This window comes from Meles meles, chromosome 7, assembly GCF_922984935.1.
Source record: "Meles meles chromosome 7, mMelMel3.1 paternal haplotype, whole genome shotgun sequence".
Taxonomy (NCBI): Eukaryota; Metazoa; Chordata; class Mammalia; order Carnivora; family Mustelidae; genus Meles; species Meles meles.
The window spans coordinates 34322772-34346018 of record NC_060072.1 but is presented as its reverse complement, the minus strand read 5'-3'; the positions used below and the strand labels follow the sequence as shown (position 1 = coordinate 34346018).

Below are 23247 nucleotides of genomic sequence, written 5' to 3'. Positions count from 1 at the left end.
TACAAAAATCTTTGAGGAGTAACAAATATAAAATGGTAAACAAAATGTCCTTTTATATATAAGATGAATTTATATGAAAGAACAAAGTAATAAAAATAAGAAATCACTTGAAATAAGTGTGGTAACTCTTCAGCCAATCACGCTTACTTTTCCTATATAAATAAGTGTATTTAGGGTAAAGTTTAATTAAAAAAAGTTTAGGTAGTTAACTAAGTAAAGTTTAACTAAACAGTAGATAAACTTTAATAGTACCTGTCATTACAGTACATATAAAGAGATAAGCTCTAAGCATGTAATTTTTATTAACATTAAATAAACAGCTACCACTTTAGTGCTGCTTTTGAGATGATGCAGACATAACTTTAACCACTACTAAAGTCAAACATCAATTTGAATTTTTAAAAAGTACCATGATTTATAAAGTAAGCATTTGTTGAAATATATTAATGTACGTAAAATAATCTTATGATGAACAAAAACAAAAATCATCCCTATGTGAATTACTGGTTGGGAACATTCCTTTTCAGTCAATTTTTCTACAAACAGTTTACTAAGATGGGACATAGTTAAAAACTCAAAAGCATTGTTAAACAATAGAGCAAGAGTGTATATGAAACTGTTTTGACTTCAGAATTTTAGACTGGCTTCCTCAAGCTAAAGATGATAAAATTGTCTCCTTTATACTTCCATCTCCACCTTCAGTTTTGCCAGTTATATTCTTGCTTAGTAAATTTTTAAAACATGTGCTTTTGATTCATGTATTTTAGACAATATTAACTCTCTTTAAGAAAATAAAATAAATTAGAATATTTATACTTTTCACAATCTCCTTTTCCTCCCACATTATTCACAGTTATTATTCACATTAGGATGTATGACTCTATGTACATATCCTTTAGTGGCATTAGATCTATATGACAATGGGTTAGTACCAGTTCTTTTTACAACTGTACCTTTCATCCTCTGCTTATCTGGATTACCTAGTTCACTTGCTCTTTTTAAATCTTATTTTTCAAAGAAAGATGGATTCTATTATCCCTGAATTCTTTCATGTTTGAGAATATCTGTCAGTTGCCTTCATTCTTGAATGAGAAGAAAGCTGTGTATTCTATTTTTAGAGAACACTTCACTTGGTACTTTGTGACCTTGCTTCACTGCATACATGATATTATGTATTGCTATTGCAAGTAAGAGGCTAACTTGATTTTCTGTCCTTATGACTGATTTCTATGAAGATACCTGAATAACACTCTTTGTCCTTAGTCAGTAACTTAACCAAGAAACATCTTATAGTCAATAAATCCACATAAAATTGCTTTGGGATATAGTGTACCTTTCAAACTACAGACTAAGTTATTCCTTTGTTTCTGGAAAATTTTGGTTTTCATATATTTGAAAACTTTTTTGTTTTGGTTCTATTTTTCAATCATAGATGATCCATATTTGGATTGAGTTTGTCTTTCATGTCTATTATTATTTAATTAGTTTAATCTATGTCTTTTTTTTTAAGATTTTATTTATTCACTTGACAGAGATCACAAGTAGGCAGAGAGACAAGCAGAGAGAGAGAGAGAGGAGGAAGCAGGCTCCCTGCTGAGCAGAGAGCCCAATGTGGGACTCGATACCAGGATCCTGAGATCATGACCTGAGCTGAAAGCAGAGGCTTTAACACACTGAGCCACCCAGGCGCCCCATAAATTTTCTTTTCTTTTTTTTTTTTTTAAGAGTTTGTTTATTTATTTGACAGAGATCACAAGTAGGCGCCCTAATCTATGTCTTTTTATTTTTGGCTTTCTTCATATTTTGTTCTCAGTCTGATGATCTCTTTTTTGGTGGGCAATCCAAGCTGTAGCTCTCTGTTAATGTGCAATGTTGTTCTAAATTATTTATTAGTTCTGTCATGGTGTTATTTTGGTCTATTTGTTTACCTATATCTGTTATTTTAATATCTTTGAATTCTTGTTACATTAAATTTCTTTAAATATCCTTCTATTGCCCAAAGCATTTTCAACATATTTTCTTCTTTCTCATATTTTTTTTCAAATAGGATCTTTACTGTATTAGTTATATATTGTTGTGAAGCAAAGTACCCTAAAACAGCAATTTAAAATCACAGACACTTTGCGTATTTTCTTTGAATCAGGAATCTTGGAGTGGCTTAACTGGGTGGTTATGTCTCAGGATCTCTCAAGAGGTTGCAGTCAAGCTGTCATCCAGGATTACTATCATCTTAAGGCTCAATGAAGCTGAAAGATCTACTTCCAAGCTCATTCACTTGTTTGTTGGCAGACCTCAGTTCCACATATTCTTTAAATGATTTCCTTTTTTTGTCATTAAGATAATTTTTTTAATGATGTTTCAGTCTTGGTTGTCTTCTTGGGTTACCTTTGAGAAGTCTCACCAATGCATTCCCAACTTTAAATGAGTTAATAGATTCTAGTTCTGAACAGCTCTGAAAAACTTAAGAGTAATGTCCATGGCTTTTAAAAATACTAAGCCTATGGAAGTAGATTGCTTAGGATGTTTAAGTATTTGATAAAGGACACCTTATTTTACACAATTACAAATTTTTATTAGTTATTTCCTTCCTCCTTGAATGTCTTTAAACTGCTTCAGTGGGTTAATTGATGTTCATGCAATATGATCATAAGGCATACTAAATTCCAAAGTATTTTCTATTTCAGCAGACTTTAGAATTACATTTTAGCTAATATATATTATTGTATGTAATGTTCCATTTTTAATACCTTGGAATTGATAATGTATAGTATATAATATATATAAGATAGTTGACTCTAGTTATTTAAAATTAGTCAACTATCTTACTGGGCAGAACTATTTGCTCCTTGAATAATAACGGATGACAATTTTTTTCTAAGTCATACTTGCTATTTTACATTACAGGAAAATACCAGTACATCAATCCTAGATAAGAACTTAAAAAATGTAAAATTACTTCCTAAATTTAAATTTAAGTCCCTCTCTTCTATGGGTCTTTCTATGTATTTTCCTAGATAATGTATAATTTATCATAAGAAAATTAACTCTTTAGCATAAAAATGTATTCCTTTTTATACAGAATAAGTATCCATAATATTAAATTCTTTTGACTCAAACTATTAGAAACTGCAATTTTAAAATATAATTTTTCTTCTAATGTTTCTCTATGAAATATTGGTACAATACACTCAATTCTATTATCTAAATTTTTATAATGTGATACAGCAATAAGTTTTCTTGTGAAATCTTGGTAATATTACTTGATTCTTCCTTTTATTTCTCCATTTTCATATAAGCCAACTGTCTGCCCTTTCCTTCTGTAAGTTACAATGTATAATCTAAAGAACAAACCTTGAGTTAGTGCTTTAAATTTCTCCAGGATAAATTTATTACATAAATTTTAGATATTGTTTTTATACATTAATTATGTTTCTTTCAAGATTATCTTTCAGTTTATTATCAAATAACTTTTTTTTTGCCAAAAAACTCGTGTTTATTTCAACATTTAATTGAATAAAATATTTTGGGGCTCAACAAGAAAATCACAATGAAGCTTGATTCTCCAAGGTCCAGCCTCAATGACTCCCGTATGTACAATACTCACTGAAGACAGTCTGCTTACTAGTACCTACTTTAGAACTTAAACCTTATTTCCAGTTTCTGGAACTGCCTATTTCATGTAATAGTGTGATACCTAAAGATGTCATATCTAGTCCAATATTCAATCTAAGTAACATTTTCTAGATTTTTAATATCTTTCATGAAATGTTTACAGACTTCTTCAGCATTTCTTTCCAGTGCTAATTCCTGATGGCTTACTTGAACAACCTTCTCAGTTTTTTCCTTATAAGTGCTGAGCTATAGTCGAAGATTCCTCTGGTATTTTTTATATAGTATCATATTGGTCTTAACCTTATCTGGGCAACAAGCAGGATACATGTGTCAATCTTGAAATACCTGAAGAATATGTTAATATTCATTATAGTTAATATGGTTGCACCTACTTCACTTGGGAATTTAAGGCAGCTATCTCGATGGGATGGTAGGAAAATAGCATTCCAACATTATATATTCAATCTTAAGGAAGTAATCAAACTTCAAAGACCCTGAAACTGAGTTGGAAACTTTTTTTTTTTAAGAAAACAAGTCTTTCTATTTCTCCCTTGTTCTGTTGCCTTTTGAAAATAAAACATTCAGTGCCCGCCCAATGTATACTTTTTAGTATTTTGTTCAGTTTTTAATTGGTATATAACAATGTCATTCAAAAATATATCTTTTAGGTACAAGTTTAAAAAAGAATACTTTTTACACTTACACATTTTTCACAAGAATAGGGACTAAATCTTCACTTGTAATTAGAAAGATTGGAAAATAGGTATAATTAATTAGAAAATGCATCTTAGATTCTAGAAGAATGCTTGATATTAGTGATCTTGGAAAATTTTTCTTCCAGGTGGTTTAGAATCTTTGAGAAATCTTCAGCAACTAATTGTGGACCACAATCAGTTAATTAGTACAAAAGGTCTTTGTGATACTCCTACCATTATATACCTGGATTGCTCACATAATCATCTAACTAAAGTTGAAGGTATTGAAAACTGTGGATTGCTCCAGGTACTGAAGTTACAGGGAAATTATCTAAGTGAGGTAATTTCTTTGAATTATTGACTTCTGTGATTAATACAACATTTTTATTTTGACAGAAAAAATTAAAAGGAACTTTAATTTTTCTTTGTTTTTGTTTATCATCTGTATGTGATTTCCAGTTTACTTAAAACTGTCTCATACTTATCTCTATTAAAAAAAAATTCAACATAGAATATTTTGTAAAAAAACTAATTTAACATAAGTTTTTCACAACACTAAAATAAACCATAATTTTCAGTTATATTTTCATATGTAAGTGGAGCCAAATGTATCTGTAATGAAATTCTAAATAAAATTTGCCATGAAGTAACTTTTATTTAAAAAATTCTAATTATAAAGTTAATTCTTATAAATTTTATTCATCCTAAAATTCTCATAACATACTTTGATTTAGGTATATGGTTTAACAGACTATACCTTTTGTTAGTTTTAATAAGTTTTATGTTTTTAAATTTTGTTGAATGACAAAAATATTTTACTTAATATAAGCTAATGACCCAAATTTAAATATAGCTTCCATCCTTGGAGAATCATGTTCTACTAAGAGAATTGCACTTGGATGATAACAGCATTTCAACTGTGGAAGCACTTTCTTCCTATTGGCTGCCTTCACTACAGAACCTGACTATCTCTCAAAACAGGTAAAAACAAACTGCATAAGCCTAAATGCATTGAATGACTGAAGTAAATGCTTGATCTTCATAACAAGTAGAAAGGTTATTAGTTTTTACCAGCGATTCAGTGGAAGTGCATCACAATAAATTAGTACATAAATTAGAAATGCATCTTTATAGGATTTGAAAAAGTAATATATTGGCAAACCCTCAAATTTTAGTAGAATTTTAACTGCCACTTATCCTACTCATTTTGTTTCTTCTCAAAGATATACTTGTAGAAATCTCCCAGAGCTAGTTTGTTTATATTTGTAAAGAATATAGTCCTTGGAAAATGCAGGAGGTAGTTAATTTAATTCAGAAGGATGTCTCATTCTCTCAAGTGGTATTTATTAAGTCCTGGAAGAAGGATTTTTAATCTGCTCTCAACTTGCATGTCTTTGTAACTGTTAAGATTGATTTAAATTCGATTTCCCTAAGGATATAAAGTAACACTTAAAAAAATATCTTAACATTAAACTGAGATGGGTACCTGACACAGAAGATTCATTTGAAACCACCAAACATCTGGATCTTTGCAGAGAATAACTGTCTAAAACCAAAACAGGAGCACAGTATGTGTATGTCTCCCTCTGCTTAATATTTCATTGAAACCTATTCACTCTAATATGATTAATTTGTTCATCAAAGGCACATGGAGTAGAGGAAAGAAACCACCTTTAACAAAAAATTGCTTTTTTGAGTTGTACAACTCTTACAGAACAAGAGAACAAGTATAACCCGATTTTAATGCATACTTGTTTTTTCCTAAAAGAACCATAAAATATAAAAAAGAACCATAAAAAGATAAAATTTTCTCACAATCTCTCCACAGTAGTATTCATCCTTTGAGCATGTGTGGGCCAAATGATTTAACTTCCACCTATTAAACTATTCCACTATTTGACAAAGCAAAAAACTGAATCTGTATTCAAAAATTCCCTCAAATTATTTCAATGATCTAACATATGAAAGTTGATTTGGTTTTAAAAGGGGCATTTATTATAGAGCCAGCTGTATCAGATAACACTGTTTAAATAATGTGGGCATCCACAAACTTATTGGATCTTTTTACAATATTTTCCAGGTAAGGAACACAATTTCAATAGAAATGCTTAGCTATGGTTTGGACATATGCAGTAAATCACTCAGTAACTGACATACCTCATACATTTTATAGAAGTGGATCTCAAGCCACATTAGTGAGCAAAAATAATATTAAAATAGATTAGAAAATATTCAAATCAATACCATTTTTTTGAGAAATAATGCCTTTAATTTCTTTGGACAATTTAAACTATCAAAGAAATCTCCTTTTAATAGTTAAAATTAATACTAGCTGATAGACTTTTGCCCTATAAGTCTGATATGACTTATTTCCCATATCAATCTGATATGACTAAGAATTAGATCAACTAGATCACTAGACATTTCTTAGAGTTAATAATAATAATTGGGGTACTTAATCTAAATAATCCTTATTTGTAAGTTGACATTTGCTTAACCTTGTAACATTTGGATATTGATGTCATGTTTTCTATTTGGGGGGGCATAGAACTAAGTACTATATGTCCTTAGCATAAAAAACTCTTAAGGGGTGCCTGGATGGTGCAGTGGGTTCAGCATTCGACTCTTGGTTTCAGCGCAGGTGGTGATCTCAGGGTCTTAAGATCGAGGCCTGCATGGAGCTCCATGCTCAAGGGTGAGTCTGCTTGAGACTCTCTCTCCCTCTGCCCATTCCCCATCCCTGCTTTCTCTCTCTCTCTCCCTCTCAGTTGAATAAATAAATCATTAAAAAATTATTTAAAAATTCAAGAATGAAAGAACTTAATCTTTTGAATTTAACTATATAAAAAAGAAGTCAATTTATTATATAATAATGTATGGTGTTTTTAGTTTTTTTAAATTTTTAAATTTTTTATAAACATATAATGTATTATTAGTCCCAGGGGTACAGATCTGTGAATCGCCAGGTTTACACACTTCACAACACTCACCATATCACATACCCTCCCCAATGTCCATAACCCCACCACCCTCTCCCTATGCCCCTCCCCCTGTCAACCCTCAGTTTGTTTTGTGACAGTAAGAGTCTCTTATGGTTTGTCTCCCTCCCGATCCCTTCTTCTTTCATTTATTCTTTTCCTACCCCCCAAACCCCCCACGTTGCATCTCCACTTCCTCATATCAGGGAGATCATATGATAGTTGTCTTTCTCCAATTGACTTACTTCGCTAAGCATAATACCCTCTAGTTCCATCCACGTCATCGCAAATGGCAAGATTTCATTTCTTTTGATGGCTGCATAGTATTTCATTGTATATATATACCACATCTTCTTTATCCATTCATCTGTTGATGGACATTTAGATTCTTTCCATAGTTTGGCTGTTGTGGACATTGCTGCTATAAACATAAAATTTTTAAAATTTTATTTATTATTTTGACAGACAGAGATCAGAAGCAGGCAGAGAGGCAGGCAGAGAGAGAGGGAGGAAGCAGGCTCCCTGCTGAGCAAGGAGCCCAATGTGGGACTCAATCCCAGGACCCTGGGATCATGCCCTGTGCTGCAGGCAGAGGCTTAACCCACTGAGCCACCCAGGCGCCCCTAAACATTAAATTTTTAAAGAATACTGTCATTTAAATATATTCTTTACAGTCTCTCATAGTTCTTTGCACATTTAATTTTCTATCATTTCTCTTAAGATTTTATTTATTTGACAGAGAGAGATTGCAGGTAGGCAGAGAGGCAGGCAGAGAGAGAGAGAGAGAGAGAGGGAAACAGGCTCCCTGCTGAGCAGGGAAATATGATTGATAGATAGAAATGGACATAGTAGTAAAATCATTTATTGAAATCATAGTGTAAACATGATCTTCAACCTTAGGATTTTTCACAATAAGCTAATACCATTAACTATAGGAATTATCCATTGTGCATTAAGCTTTTATATGCTCATTGACTTTTTCAGAACTATATCAGGTTTGGTAAAACTCAGGATCAGCAACTCTGAATGCTGAATCTACAACTTACCAGTTGGTTGACCTTGAATAACTCTCTTCGTACTACCAGAGCCTGGGTTTTTTATTTACATGTAAAAGGGGCAGTAATACCTATCTTATCTATTTGATGGGATGCCAAATATTGATCCAAAAGGAAAATATATGTCAATACATTTTGCAAACATCAGATGAGCTTTATAAATGTGATATTTGGATTTGTGATTGGTGTGTCTTTTAAATTGTATATATTTTTCTTTTAATTTCTGATATTTTCACCACAAGAAAGAAATTATGTGTCCATATGCTTTTTCCCCTCAAAGTGAAATACAATAAAGAATGATACTAAGTATATATTGTTTGAAATCCATGTTTCATCTTGACTTCTGTTTTAAATTTTCATTAGGACATATGACTGTTTTAAGTTTGACTCCGCGGAGTCCTAACTGGAAGACTCTCGGCTTTATGTCTTTCTACTTCCAGTGAGACTCTAAGTAGTCTAAGTAGGAGCAGAAAGTGGAAACTATTACCCATTGGCTGCTCATTGTACAAATCTTTTGCTTTTTGTCGTCTTTGAAATTTATATCTTTTTTATGCCCAGGGCTAATGTGACAAGGTCAAATGGTATTAGGTTTTCACTAATGTCCTTTGTCTTTCTGGTTTGAATTTTCTTGGAAAAAAATATACACAGATTGTCAGTAAAAGGAAAAGTTCTAGAGATTTAAAAAAAAAGAATTCTACTATTAGGTTTCTACCTTCCTAATGAATAGTCATAAAGGTGAATGAATAGCCAGTTTTCTAGATCAAAATTTTATTAAGAAAAAGAACAAGATTCTAAAAGAATGGTTATCTGAAAAGATAAAATTTTAATATAAAATATTTTGTCAAACCCAATATTTCTTTACTTGGATTGATTTTTGAAAAGAGAATTTTATTTTTAATTCTGTGACTTCATTGGTTATTTTACTGGTTGTCTTCATATAACCTATATGTTACCTATACTTTGCCATATATAACTTACTGGTTAAAAACATGAAATCATCTAAAAAAAGGGGGAAAACTCTTGACCTGTTTATCTTTCAAAACCTTTTTAGTAGAAGGACAAAGATTTAGTATTAGAAAATTAAAGCTACAAAACAAGTAAGAATTTTCTTCTTGATAAATGTATTAGAATTATATCGGAAAACTTAAATTTCTTACTTGTAATAATAATGATCCAAAACATGCCTGAGTAGGAAAATCATAAACTAGGACTTAAATCCATTAATTATATATCAAAAAATTTTAATTTTCCTTCCTCCCTTCCTTACATCCTCCTTTCCTCCCTTCCTTCACTCCTTGCCTCCCTCACTTCCTTCCTTCTTTCTTTTTCAGTGTACATTTGACATTTCAGTAAATTTTACTATTTAGTAGTATATATACAAATAATGAAAAAAGCGTAATGCCAATATTTTATCATTTTTTATTACCTTGGATGTTTTCCTCCTAGAAATTGTATTTACAAAGTGGTGTTATGTAGGTTTGATATAAATAGTAATATTGTATTTAGGTTTAACTACAGTCAGAGAGAACTTTTTCCAGCCTCATTATCTGGACTGTTTTTCATCGGTAGTTCTATCTCTCTGCTAATGCAGAGCAGGGTAGTACAAGAAAGGAGTCAAGGTTAGTACCAGGGTTAGTTTTGTGCCAGACCCCATGAGACTTCCCAGTCACAGTATTATTCTATAAGCTCCTGACCTCAGAATAATAGATTTTCTTTTTTCATGGCAGGGAGATGGTAGAAATAAAGATGTAAAAATATCTGCCAGGACAACTAGAAGGACAGCATAAAAAACGAGAAAACAATAGAAGTAGAAATTAATGCGTACTTTTTTTTTTCCCTTTGGTACCAGAAATATTCTGTAGTTGAGGCATATTTTGAACTGTATGGAGTTCCAACATTTATGGGGGTGGGGTTGATTCAGGAGACTTGTGTTCGTAATGAGATTATATTTGAAGCAAAGGAATTTTTCTGTTGTTTAAAGATTTAGAAGACTTGGCTTAATTTTTATTTCCAAATAGCTATGGTAATGTGATATTATATTACAGAATAAGTGTAGACTTGTCTTAGTTGGAAATGCGCATCAAACTAAATTAATTTTCCCTTCATGGCTTTTATTCCCAATGATGTGAATATTTTGAATATCACTTAAATCCCTTGCTTATATTTGGGTTCTTAATGACAATTATATCTTAGAAAATGTTAGAAACTTTTAAAAAGTAGGAGGAAAAGTCAGTATTACTAGAATTTAAATATATATGCATTAATAATAAGTATTATTTTAAAATATTAGCATGTTTCTGCCAAACTTGCTTATTCTATCTATATAAAATATTTTCTATTATTATGTTCCTTGGAAGCATATTTCTTTTTTTTTTAAGATTTTATTTATCTATTTGACAGAGAGAGATCACAAGTAGGCAGAGAGGCAGGCAGAGAGAGAGAGGAGGGGGGTAAGCAGGCTCCCTGCTGAGCAGAGAGCCTGATTCGGGACTCAGTCCCAGGACCCTGAGATCATGACCTGAGCCAAAAACAGAGGCTTAACACACTGAACCAGCCAGGCGCTCTTGGAAGCATATTTCTAACTTAGAAATAATCTTAGTGTAACTTTGGATACTTGTAGTACTTATAATACTTTCAATCTGGTAAACAAAAAAAATTTTTAATTAAAAACAAAACTAGTAACTCTAAGCTGTTACACTGTCAAAAAGTGAAAAATATATTTTTTAAATTTTTACCTCTTAATGGCTTAAGTTATGTGCTTGAGCCAGGAAAAAATATTAAGATAATATAAATTCTCTATAAATTAGGCCTTTTATAAAAACAAAAAAAATAACAATAAAAATATATTTATTTTTATTTAAATAGCCAGTAAACATTAAACTCAATGATATTGGTCATGAAATTGACAGTCCATGGTAATTTCCCTTTAAAAATGAATATAAATCTTCCATTATAGAATAAATACTTGGAATTTTATAATTACTACATTTTTAATTAGTATGTTAATGTCATAATTGTATTTTTTGTACAATTATATATGTATATAATTACATACAATTGAATATTATCACATGATTGTGTTAGTAAATAAGTTATTATGTAGTTACGTCAATAAAAAGGACATCCCTATTTAAAATTTTTATGAATTTTATTTCTTTGTTTTCAGCTTGACCAAAATCATACCACTTTTTCATTTTGTTTCTTTGGAAAAACTAGATGTCAGCAACAATTGTCTTTCTGGTAAGTTTAGAAAAATATACAATTTTTAATAAGTATGTAATGAGCTTTTGAGTTTCTTTTCCAAATGTGGTACGGGAGTTGTTTGGGATAGATGTGTTAATGGCATTTACAAATAACATATCCATACAATAAGGCATAGAGGAGGAAAAATTTATCCTGCACCCTCTTAAGATATTAGGCTAGGCCTAAGAATTAAACTGATACAATACAGATTTAGAAAAAAAGAACACAACTTGTCATTTTTTTTTTCCTGCAAGTTTGTCTGTATATATTTTTCTTGCCCTCTACTTCCTTCAAAGGCATGGTAAAATAATCCCATTAAATTTCTTTCCACTTTTAAAATTGTATTATTGGGGCACCTGGTTGGCTCAGTCAGTTAAGCGTCTGCCTTCAGCTCAGGTCACGATCCCAGGGTCCTGCCTGCTTCTCCCTCTCCCTCTGCTGCTCCCCCTGCTTGTACTCTCTCTCTCCCTCTCTCAATGTCAAATAAATAAATAAATAAATGAACAAATAAATAAATAAATAAAATCTTTTTTTTTTTAAAGATTTTCTTTATTTGAGAAAGAGAGTGAGAGAGAACATGAGGGGGGGAAGGTCAGAGAAAGAAGCAGACTCTCCATGGAGCTGGGAGCCTGATGCACGACTTGATCCTGGGACTCCAGGATCATGACCTTGGCAGAAGGCAGTCGCTGAACCAACTGAGCCACCCAGGTGCCCTAAATAAAATCTTTAAAACAAATAAAATAAAATCATATTATTTCCATATCTTTCTGGTACACCTGGCCAAATGCTACAAGTATATTTTTATTTGAATTCATGTATCTTTTACCTGTGAAATAGCCTAATGAAGATGAGTAAATTAATTTGTCTAACTTGTTGACTCCTAACATGTATAAACACCCATTAAAAGTTTATTAAATTAAAGAATGATCAACTGATCTAACTGGTAAGTCCCTCCCTAAATTTACACATCTCAGTTTTCAGTCAGTCCCCTCATGGCAGCATAGTTCTAAATTTGTCACCATAGGTTAACTTCATATTTTTGTATTAATTTGATCAAACAGTTAAGTTCTCTTGCCTCCAGCTTTCTTTACTTAGCATTCTTGTGATATTCCACTCTATCAGCTGTCTCTTCTTTCTTTCTTCTTTTTCTTTTTTTTTTTTTTTTTGGCCGAAGTTGTATTCCATTTTATGAATGTATCACACTTCGTTTATTTTCCTGTTGATTGATATTTTAGTTATTTCTGGTTTGGGGCTGCTAGATTCTTATGGAATTTCCTGGGGAAATTCTTATATAAATATTTCTGTGGACATATGTTTTCATTTCTGTGGGATAAATATGTAAGAGTGTAATTGTTGGATTATAGAGTAAGTATATGTTTATAAGAAACTGAAATAAAAGTTGCCAAAATGTTATAACATTTTACACCAGCAATGTACTGGAGTTTCAATTGCTGCATTCTAGAGGATGTTTAATATTTCATTTGTGTTATCTCATTATGGTTTTAGTTTACATTTCCCTAATGAATAATGATATTAAGCCTTTTAATATTCTAATTTATTGATGATTTTTATATATTCTTTTGTGTCTATTCAAATGTCTTATGATTTTAATTGGTTATTTGCCCTTTTCTTATTGATATGTATAAGTTCTTTGTATATTTTGGATATAATTTTTTGTTAGATATGTTTTGTAACATTTTCTCCTGGTCTCCTCTATAACTATGAATTTTTATTAATAGCCTTTTCAGATGAGCAGAAGTTTTAAATGTTGATGAAATTAATTTATATTTTTAGCAGTTATTGTTCTCTGTGCCCTTTGTAATATTTTTCTACCTCCAGTTTGAGAAGATGAACTTTAGATAAACTTTCTTGCTTTCTTATAAAAATTTTGTGCTTTTAGTTTTTACCTTTAAGTCTATGATCCATGTCAAATAGTTTTATGAATGGTATGAAGTAGAAGATGACTTTAGTTTTTAATATGGATATCACTTGTTCCAGCAACATTTGTTGAACAAGCTTTTCTCATCATTGAATTATGTTGGTGTTTGTCAAAATATTTGATTTACCTTTGACTTACTTTGGGATGAGTTTCCATTAACTCTTTTTCTATTAACTGATCTAATGATAGATCATACTTTCCTATTTCTTTATGTGTTTACTAATTCTTTCATGAGATGCTTTATTTAATTAAAAATTTTAGAAAATAAACACATGGATCCAGATTCTAAAGATTCAAAAAGGAGTTCAGGGAAAAGTCTCCTTAGCCTTGCTTCCCAAGCAGCAGCCAAAGTTAGTGGTTGGTGCTCCCTAGAGGTATTAAGTACATACACAATCAGATGAATAGCAGAGTCCTCTTGGACCTTGCCTTCTACCACACCCCCACCGCCTTCCTATCATTCCACTACAGTCTCCTTGGCTTCCTGGTATTCTTCACAGATCAGGCTGCTGGGTCTCAAAGGCTTTTTTCCTCAAGACCTTTGGTTTTCTCTCGGGACAAAATTAGCTTCCATAAGGAAATAGCCCACTCTGGTGATGGAAGTTGTATTTTTGAAAATGAACAACTTAGTATCTTAGGAAACAAAAACAGCCAGTTACCGAGGACAACTTTAGCTCTGTTAGCAGATAATTGGGAAAACTTTGAAATGACTAAAATAAGTCTTTCAAATGGAACTGTACCATTTATATACATAGCATAGTTCCAGAGAGTACAGATAGATAGTTCAAGTATCATAGCAAGGGAGACAGAGGACTTTTAGTTCAAATGTTGTCTGATTATAAGAGTGAGTGCTAATTCATATATAATGGTAGATACAGTGTTAATTAGAACTGGAAGTTTTCTTCCAAATTCTGATCCTATAGATTCATCTTTCTGAGTAGTTCCACTTGGTGCTAAAATGTTACCCTTTGCTTCTGGAGTTAAACAGGCATTTACATATTTTTTCTTTAAAGATTTTATTTATTTATTTGGCAGAGAGAGATCACAAGTTGGCAGAGAGGCAGGCAGAGAGAGAGAGAGAGAGGGAAGCAGGCTCCCCGCCGAGCAGAGAGCCCGATGCCGGACTCGATCCCAGGACCCTGAGATCATGACCCGAGCCGAAAGCAGCGGCTTAACCCACTGAGCCACCCAAACGTATATCTTGCAAAGATATTTTTCAATATATTTAAACAAACAAACAAACAAACAAACAAAAAACAATGCACCCAAGCTCTGAGCTTGTGGTTTTTTGTTTTGTTTTGTTTTTGTTTTAGATTCCATATGTGAGAGAGATCATACAACATTTGTCTTTTTCTGACTTATTCCACTTAGCATAATGCCCTTGAGATCCACCCATGTTGTCACACATGGCAAGGTTTCATTCTTTTTTATGGCTGAATAGTACTCCATTGAACATCTAAATATCACAATTGTTTTATCCATTCATGCATCAGTGGTCATTTAGGTTGTGTCCATATCCTTGCTATTGTAAATCATGCTGTAATTAATGAACATGGGGGTGCACATATCTTTTTTAAGTCAGTGGAGTTTTTTCCTTTAAATAAATAACCTGAAATGGACTTGCTAGATCATAAGGTGGTTCTATTTTTAATTTTTTGAGGAACCGCCATACTATTTTCCATAGTGGCTGCACCAGTTTACATTCCCATCAACAGTGTGAGAGGATTCCTTTCTCTCCATATCCTTGCCAACACTTGTCATTTCATGTCTTTTTGGTAATAGGTGTTAAATAAATTGTGATTTGCATTTTCATTTCCCTGATGGTTAATGATGTTGAGCATCTTTTCATGTGCCTGTTGAGCAACTGTATGTCTGTATGTCTTCTTTGGAACAATGTCTATTCAGAACTTCTGCCCATTTTTCAATCAGATTGGATTTTTGCTATTGAGGGTTATGAGTTCTTTATAAATTTTTAATATTACACCCTTACCCTTATCAGACATGTGATTTGCAGATTTTTATCCCATTCAGTCAGTTGCCTTTTCATTTTGTTCATAGTTTTCCTTGGCTGTGCAGAAGCTTTTAGTTTGATATGTTCCACTTGTTTATTTTGCTTTTGTTGCTTCTTTTGGTGTTAGATTTAAAAAAATCATCAGTTTACCACCTGTGTTTTCTTCTATGAGTTTTATGGTTTCAGGTCTTATGTTCAAGTCTTCAATCCATTTTGAGTTAATTTTTGTATATGGCCATGAGAGCTGCTCTGCAAGCCAGACGTGGGAAGAAAATATCTGGGTGCCTTGTCTTGTGAAACCCTGCTGCAAACACAGCCCTCATGCGGTTAATTTTGAAGTGCTGTTTATTAATCTTAGTGTATGATTACTGGCCTTACTGACCTTTTTCATTTATCTATAATTTACCTAAGATTACAAATCAGAAGTCATCTTGCTACCAGTATTTAGAAGCCAACCGTGATTAATTAATTATTAACCGTGATTATTAACCATGATGTCCAACCCAACTGACTACCGGGGTCCTTCTGACACCGCTCTAACAGCCCTCCTCTGCACTCCCACCTGACACACCAGGCGCTAATTCAAGGAATTTCTTAACTTCTCGCTTCTTTCTAGAAAGAGAAACAGTTGGTAACTTTTGTGAATTAGGCTGTAACTACTTTATAACTAACATGTCCTGCCTGTCATCTGTCAGCTGCAAGGTACTCTAGTGAGTCCCTACTTAAGAGCTTTACTCCTTAACAGATTTTATTGGCATAGCTCTGTGATGGGCATCCAGTTTTTTGAAAATGCTCATCCAGAAAGGCCCAAGTCTATGCAGCTGTGGCAGAGTTACAGTTCTGTGGTTTCATGTTAGTTACCTTATAGTTACTGTGTAATTAGTGCCACTTAATGTATGTTACCAAAAAATAAATATATCTACCCCAGACTAGATGTAGTATTTTTTGTATAATTGGATTTCTTAATACTGATATTTGTCATCCCTGCAGAACGTGTATTGGTTTTTTAAAAAAGAAAGCGTATTTGAAAATAAAGTCAGGGGCGCCTGGGTGGCTCAGTGGGTTAAAGCCTCTGCCTTCAGCTCAGGTCATGATCCCAGGGTCCTGGGATCGAGCCCCGCGTCGGGCTCTCTGCTCCATGGAGAGCCTGCTTCCTCCTCTCTCTCTACCTGCCTCTCTGCCTACTTGTAATCTCTGTCTGTCAAATAAATAAATAAAATCTTTAAAAAAAAAAAAAAAGAAAGAAAATAAAGTCAGATGGAAAATTCATTTTTAAAATTCCTGTTTTGTCAGTTTCTCTGATAAAAGATGGCCCATATCACCTGTTTTCGGCCCCACATATCCCAGTATCCCCTCCCCAGAGCTGGGCTAAATAAATAGGAATTTGGTTTCATGCCTGAGGCACTTAGACACTTCAGAAGGTGGCATGACCTGTCTCACCTGGACTGCAGGGTCTGGCTCTAGTTCACAGTGCTCCTTTTCCTCACTGTATCCAGGTTCCCTCCCAGAGGAGCCACCTGTTCTGTTGGGTGGCACTCACTTTCTCCTCTCCAGCTGACTAATCTTGTAAGACAGTGTAAGACAATGGTCAAGTTTCATGTTTTGTATGTGTCTATGCAGTTTTCCCAATATCACTTATTGAAGAGACTATTCTTTCCCCATTGTATATTCATGACTCCTTTGTCATAAATTAATTAAACGTATATGTGTAGGTTTATTCTTGGGTCTCTGTTCATTGATCTCTATGTCTCATTTTATGCTGATACCATACCATTTTAGTGACTATGGCTTTGTAATATAGTTTGAAATCAAGGAGCATGATGCCTCCAACTTTGTTCTTTCTCAAGATTGCTTTGCGTATTCAGAGTCTTTTGTGGTTCTATATAAATTCTGGGCTCGTTCTATTTCTGTGAAAAATGCTATTGGGATTTTAATGGGGCTACATTGAATATATATATTGCTTTGGGCAGTATGGACATTTTAACAGTATCAATTTTTCCAATCTAGCACATGACGTATCTCTCCATTTATTTGTCTTCCTCAGTTCTTTTCATTAGTATCTTGTAGTTTTAAATATATAGGTCTTTCACCTTTTTGGTTAAATTTATTCCTAGGTTTTTTATTTTTAATTTTTATTATTTTTATTTTTATTTTTATTTTATTTTTATTTTATTTTTTGATGCAATTATAAATAGGATTGTTTTCTTAATTTCTTTTTCTGATGGCTCATTTGTGTAAAGAAGCCCAATAAATTTTTGTGTATTAATTGTGTATCCTTCAACTTCAGTGAATTTGTTTATGTGTTCTAAAAGTTTTTTGATTGAGTCTTTAGGATTTTCTATATATCATGTCATCTCCAAATAGCTACAGTTTTGTTTCTTCCCTTCCAATTTGGGTAATTTCTATTTTATTTTCTTACATAACTGCTCTAGCTAAGACTTCCAAAGCTGTGTTGAATAAAATTGTGAGAGTGGATATCCTTGTCTTATTTCTGATCTTCGAGGAAAAGCTTTACCTTTTCACCATTAAGGATGATATTAGCTGGTTAGTGTGAGGTTGTCATATATAGCTTTTATTATGTTCAGGTACATTCCATCTATACCCACTTCATTGAGCATTTTTTATCATAAGTGGACGCTGAATTTTATCAAATGCTTTTTCTGCATTGTCTGAGATAATCATATGATTTTTATCTTCTGTTTTGTTAATGTGATATATTACATTCACTGATTTGTGGATATTGATAAGTCCTACTTGATCAGGGTGATGTGTTTTTAATATATTATTGAATTTAGTTTGCCAATATTTTACTGAAGATTTTTTGTATCTATGTTTGTTGGGAATATTGGCTTATAATTTTCTTGGTGTTCTTGTCTAGTTTTGGTATCAGGGTAATGCTGACTTCATAATATGGGTTTGGAAGAGTTCTTGCTCCCTTATTTTTTGGAAGAGATTGAGAAGGATTAGTATTAATCCTTCTGTGAATGTTTTATAGAATTCACCAGTGAAGCTGTCTGATCTTGGACTTTTGTTCCTTAGGAGGTTTTTTATTAAGATGGTTCAGTCGTCTTATAGTAATTGATCTGTTCAGGTGTTCTATTTCATCATGAGTCAATCTTAGTAGGTTTTATGTTTCTAGGAATGTATCCATTTCTTCTAGTTGTTCCAGTTTTTTGGCATATAATTTTTCCTAGGAGTCTTTTATGATCCTTTGTATTTCTGTGGTAAAACTTGTACCATTTCTTTGATTTTTAATTCTATTTATTTGAGTCTTTTTTTCCCCCTAAGTCTGGCTAATGTTTGCCATTTCTGTTATCTTTTCAAAGAACCAGCTCTTAGCTTTATAGATCTTTTTGTCTCTTTAGTCTTCATTTAATTTATTTTTGCTCTAATCTTTATTATTTTCTTCCTTCTAATAACTTTGGTCCTTGTTTGTTCTTCTTTTTCTGGTTCCTTGAAGTGTAAAGTTAGATTTTTTTTATTTGAGATGTTTCTTATTTTTAGAGGAAGACATTTATCACTGTGAACATTCCTTCTTAGAACTGCTTTTGCTGCATCCCATAAATTTTGGTATATTACATTGCCATTTTCATTTGTCTCAAGGTATTTTTTTAAATTCCTCTTGATTTATTCTTTGAAGAATTGGTTGTTTGATAGTATATTGTTTAATCTCCACATATTGGTGAATTTTCATTTTCTTCTTCTAATTGATTTCTAGTTTCATATCATTGTGTTGGAAAAGATGCTTGATGTGATTTTTTTTTAACTGATACTTGCTATTTTCTTAGCAAGAGGTCATTTTTAGTCTTTGCTTTTTAAAATTTTTTTATAAACATATAATGTATTATTAGCCTCAGGGGTACAGGTCTGTGAATCACCAGGTTTACACACTTCACAGCACTCATCATAGCACCTACCCTCCCCAGTGTCTATAACACCACTACCCTTTCCCTAACCGCCTCCCCCAGCAACCCTCAGTTTGTTTTGTGAGATTAAGTCTCTTATGGTTTGTCTCCCTCCTGATCCCACTTGTTTCATTTATTCTTTTCCTACCCCCCAAACCCCCCATGTTGCATCTCTACTTCCTCATATCAGGGAGATCATATGATAGTTGTCTTTCTCCAATTGACTTATTTCACTAAGCATTATACCCTCTAGTTCTATCCATGTTGTCGCAAATGGCAAGATTTCATTTCTTTTGATGGCTGCATAGTGTTTCATTGTATATACATATACCACATCTTCTTTATCCATTCATCTGTTGATAGACATCTAGGTTCTTTCCATAGTTTGGCTATTGTGGACATTGCTGCTATAAACATTTGGGTGCACGTGCCCCTTCGGGTCACTATGTTTGTATCTTTAGGATAAATACCCAGTAGTGCAATAGCTGGGTCATAGGGTAGCTCTATTTTCAACTCTTTGAGGAACCTCCATGCTGTTTTCCAGGGTGGTTGCGCCAGCTTGCATTCCCACCAACAGTGTAGGAGGGTTCCCCTTTCTCCGCATCCTTGCCAGCATCTGTCGTTTCCTGACTTGTTAATTTTAGTCATTCTGACTGGTGTGAGGTGGTATCTCATTGTAGTTTTGTATTTCCCTGATGCCGAGTGATGTGGAGCACTTTTTTCATGTGTCTGTTGGCCATCTGGATGTCTTCTTTGCAGAAATGTCTGTTCATTGACATGATTTCTTAAGTCCATCTGGTCTAACATGTTGTTTAAGACTGATGTTTCCTTCTTGACTTTCTGTCTGGATAATCTATTCATTGATGTAAGTGGAATATTAAAGTCCCCTATGATTATTGTGTTGCTGTATGTTTCTCCCTTTAAGGCTGTTAATATTCATCTTAAATATTTAGATGTTCCTGCACTGGGTACATAATGTTTACAACATTATATCCTCATGTTGGATTGACCCCTTTTATCATTATGTAACACTCTTCTTTGTCTCTTATTACAGTCTTTGTTTCAAAGTGTGTTTTGTCTGAAGTAAAATCCATTTTGTTTGATATGTCTAGTAATTTTTAAAAAGACTTTATTTATTTGAGAAAGAGAGAGCACAAGCACAGGGGATGGGCAAAAGGAAAGGGAGACGCTGAACAGGGAGCCCACCTGAACCAGGACCCTGACTAAATAGGGAGCCCGATGGAGGGCTCCATCCCAGGTCCCCTGAGATCATGACCTGAGCCAAAGGCAGATGCTTAACCAACTGAGCCACTCAGGTGCCCTGATATGTCTAGTAGTTTTTAACTATCTATTGAACATTGTATATAATACAGTTTAGTGAGTAGAAATTGTTGTCTTCCTTTTAAAGGTAGTTATGTTCAGTTCTGGCAGGCAGTTAAAGCATTTATGGGTACTTTTTTTTTTTTCTGTCTTCTTTAATTTCATTCAGTCTTAGGACAAGCCATTTTAGTTTTTAACTCAGTTCATGCCCCTACCCCAAGGCATTGTGTTCACTCCTACTGCATAGTCTTTCTGGATTGTAGCTCAATCTGTGAGATACTCAATTAGGTCTCATTTTGGCTAGGCTGAGATTCCAGTGCCTTTTACTACTACATGAACTTACTGTCATCATTCAGCTTTCAGCCTTACAACTGGTGATTTCTGCTCAGTTTTTCAACCTTTCTCTGTATATGTGACACCTCACCCTTGTCTGTGGATCTGTGGTGAATCTTCACATAGACTTCTTCCCTCAATTCCCTCCTCACAATATACATATACACAGGTTCTTGTCAGTACTTTTCATCATAAATTCCAGCTTGTTCTAATATTTGCCTCCTCAGTCAGCAAAAGAGCTTTTTTATTTGTCTCACCACTCTGAAGTGGTAAACTGCATTCAGACAGAAAACCCCTGTGATTGTAGGCTCACCAGGTGTGTTTCCCTTCTCTCAGAGTAAGGTTTAAAAACAAGTGTTTCCTATCTATTGTCTAATTTTATGATATTTTTCTGTGGGAGAACAATTTATTATAAATTCCTCTGTAATGTACCCTAGATTGACCTACTATTCTTACTTTTGAAAGTAAAATAGGTCCATGTAACTCTAAGTATGTGTTCAGTTTTACCACTTATTACTTCAGATTTCACTTCTTCAGATTTCGTGCTAACTCTGACACAAACTCTTCTAAGCCCTATACACATTACCTCATTTAACCCTTATCCTATAAGATAGGTATGAGCCTGAATCACAAAGCAATTGTATGGTTTGCATAGGTTCACAAAGCTGCTAGATGGGAGAAATATATATTCTAACAGCTGAGTCTGTGCTCTTTTTTTTAATTTTTAAATTTTTAAAAAAATATGTAATTTTAAAGACTTTATTTATCTATTTGAAAGAGAGAGAGACATAGTGAAAGAGGGAACATAAGCAGGGGGAGTGACAGAAGGAGAAGCAGGCTTCCCATGGAGCAGGGAGCCGATGTGGGGCTGGATCCCAGAACCCTGCGATCACGACCTAAGTTGAAGGCAGACACTTAACGACTGAGCCACCCAGGTGCCCCCAGAATCTGTGTTCTTAGCATAGTCTCTTTTTAAAAGCATACTGTATTCTGCAAAATAAATGATTTTTATAACTTTAATACCTAGCCAGTAAATAAGTGGTCATTGATTTATAATTATTTTTCTTTCTCTGTAATTACCCTCTATAATGATTTTTATTGTTTATTTTCTATAGATCTTACAAGTGCCATTAGGTGGTTTGATGCATGCTATTCTCTCCATGAATTGTCTATCACTGGAAACCCACTTCTTCAAGAAATAAACTGGAGGTAAGAAACATTGTTGCACTCTATTATATACTTTATTATAGTTGCAGAAAATACAGTTTGATGAAAATTGTTCATGTATATTCATTGCTTGGGAAAAGGCAACAAAAATAATTTAAAAGTTATTCAAAATAAGAATTTTTTGCAATATTACTTTTAAAAGTATCTTCAACCTAAAATATTTTTTGCAAATGTATGAACTATCCAAATTTAAAATGATTATTTTGATCCATACCATTGATTATGTGACAATTTTAGTATAAGGTTAACTTGGGGCTTGTATTTATAGAAAACACATTTATTAGGAATCAATTTTTACATGTTATCTAAATCACATAGCTTGCTACTTAAAATTATTTTTTTCTGTCAGTAACTCAAAAGAGACTTGATGTCTGTTAAAGTATGACTTATAAAGTTATGTGAATCCATGCCTCTCTTTGAAATATTGCAGTGCCTAGACGTAATAGAAGAAAAAATGTTTTGTAATTTTTAGTTGAATTTTCTTCTTTAAAAAATGTTTCTAAACTGAAATTCTCATACTGTGCTAACACCATTTTCCCCCAAATTGACCAGCATCTTTTTTTCCTGATGAGCTTTTTTGAGATAACTTTCATACAGCAAACTTTGTCAGTTTTATTTATGAGTATGAATATGGTATAAAAACCACCACAAGTAAGATATTAACATTTTTACCACCTTAAAAAAATTATGTCATGCCCCTTTGCAGTCAGTTGGCTCCCTCAGACTTTAAAAATATCTCCCTACTCCTTAATGGATTTCATTGTTTCTGATGAGAAGTCTGCTGACATTCTCTTTGGAGATGTCTAAATTTTATCTTATCAGTGATTTTCAGCACTTTGATTATAATATGTTTAGTTGTGGTTTTATATAGATTTACTCTTATTAAGATCTATTGAACCTTTGAATCTGATGAATTTGTCATTTCCATAATT

General features: G+C 33.0%; 1 protein-coding gene across 1 annotated transcript in view; it reads left to right on the top strand.

Annotated features, from left to right (window-relative positions):
• Positions 1–23247, top strand: part of LRRIQ1 (leucine rich repeats and IQ motif containing 1) — a 214442-nt gene that overhangs the window by 40120 nt on the left and 151075 nt on the right. Inside the window, exons 10-13 of the mRNA XM_046012860.1 lie at positions 4454–4647; positions 5161–5288; positions 11507–11580; positions 22204–22297. Of these exons, the coding sequence (XP_045868816.1) occupies positions 4454–4647; positions 5161–5288; positions 11507–11580; positions 22204–22297 (490 nt within the window). The remainder of the gene's footprint in view (positions 1–4453; positions 4648–5160; positions 5289–11506; positions 11581–22203; positions 22298–23247) is intronic.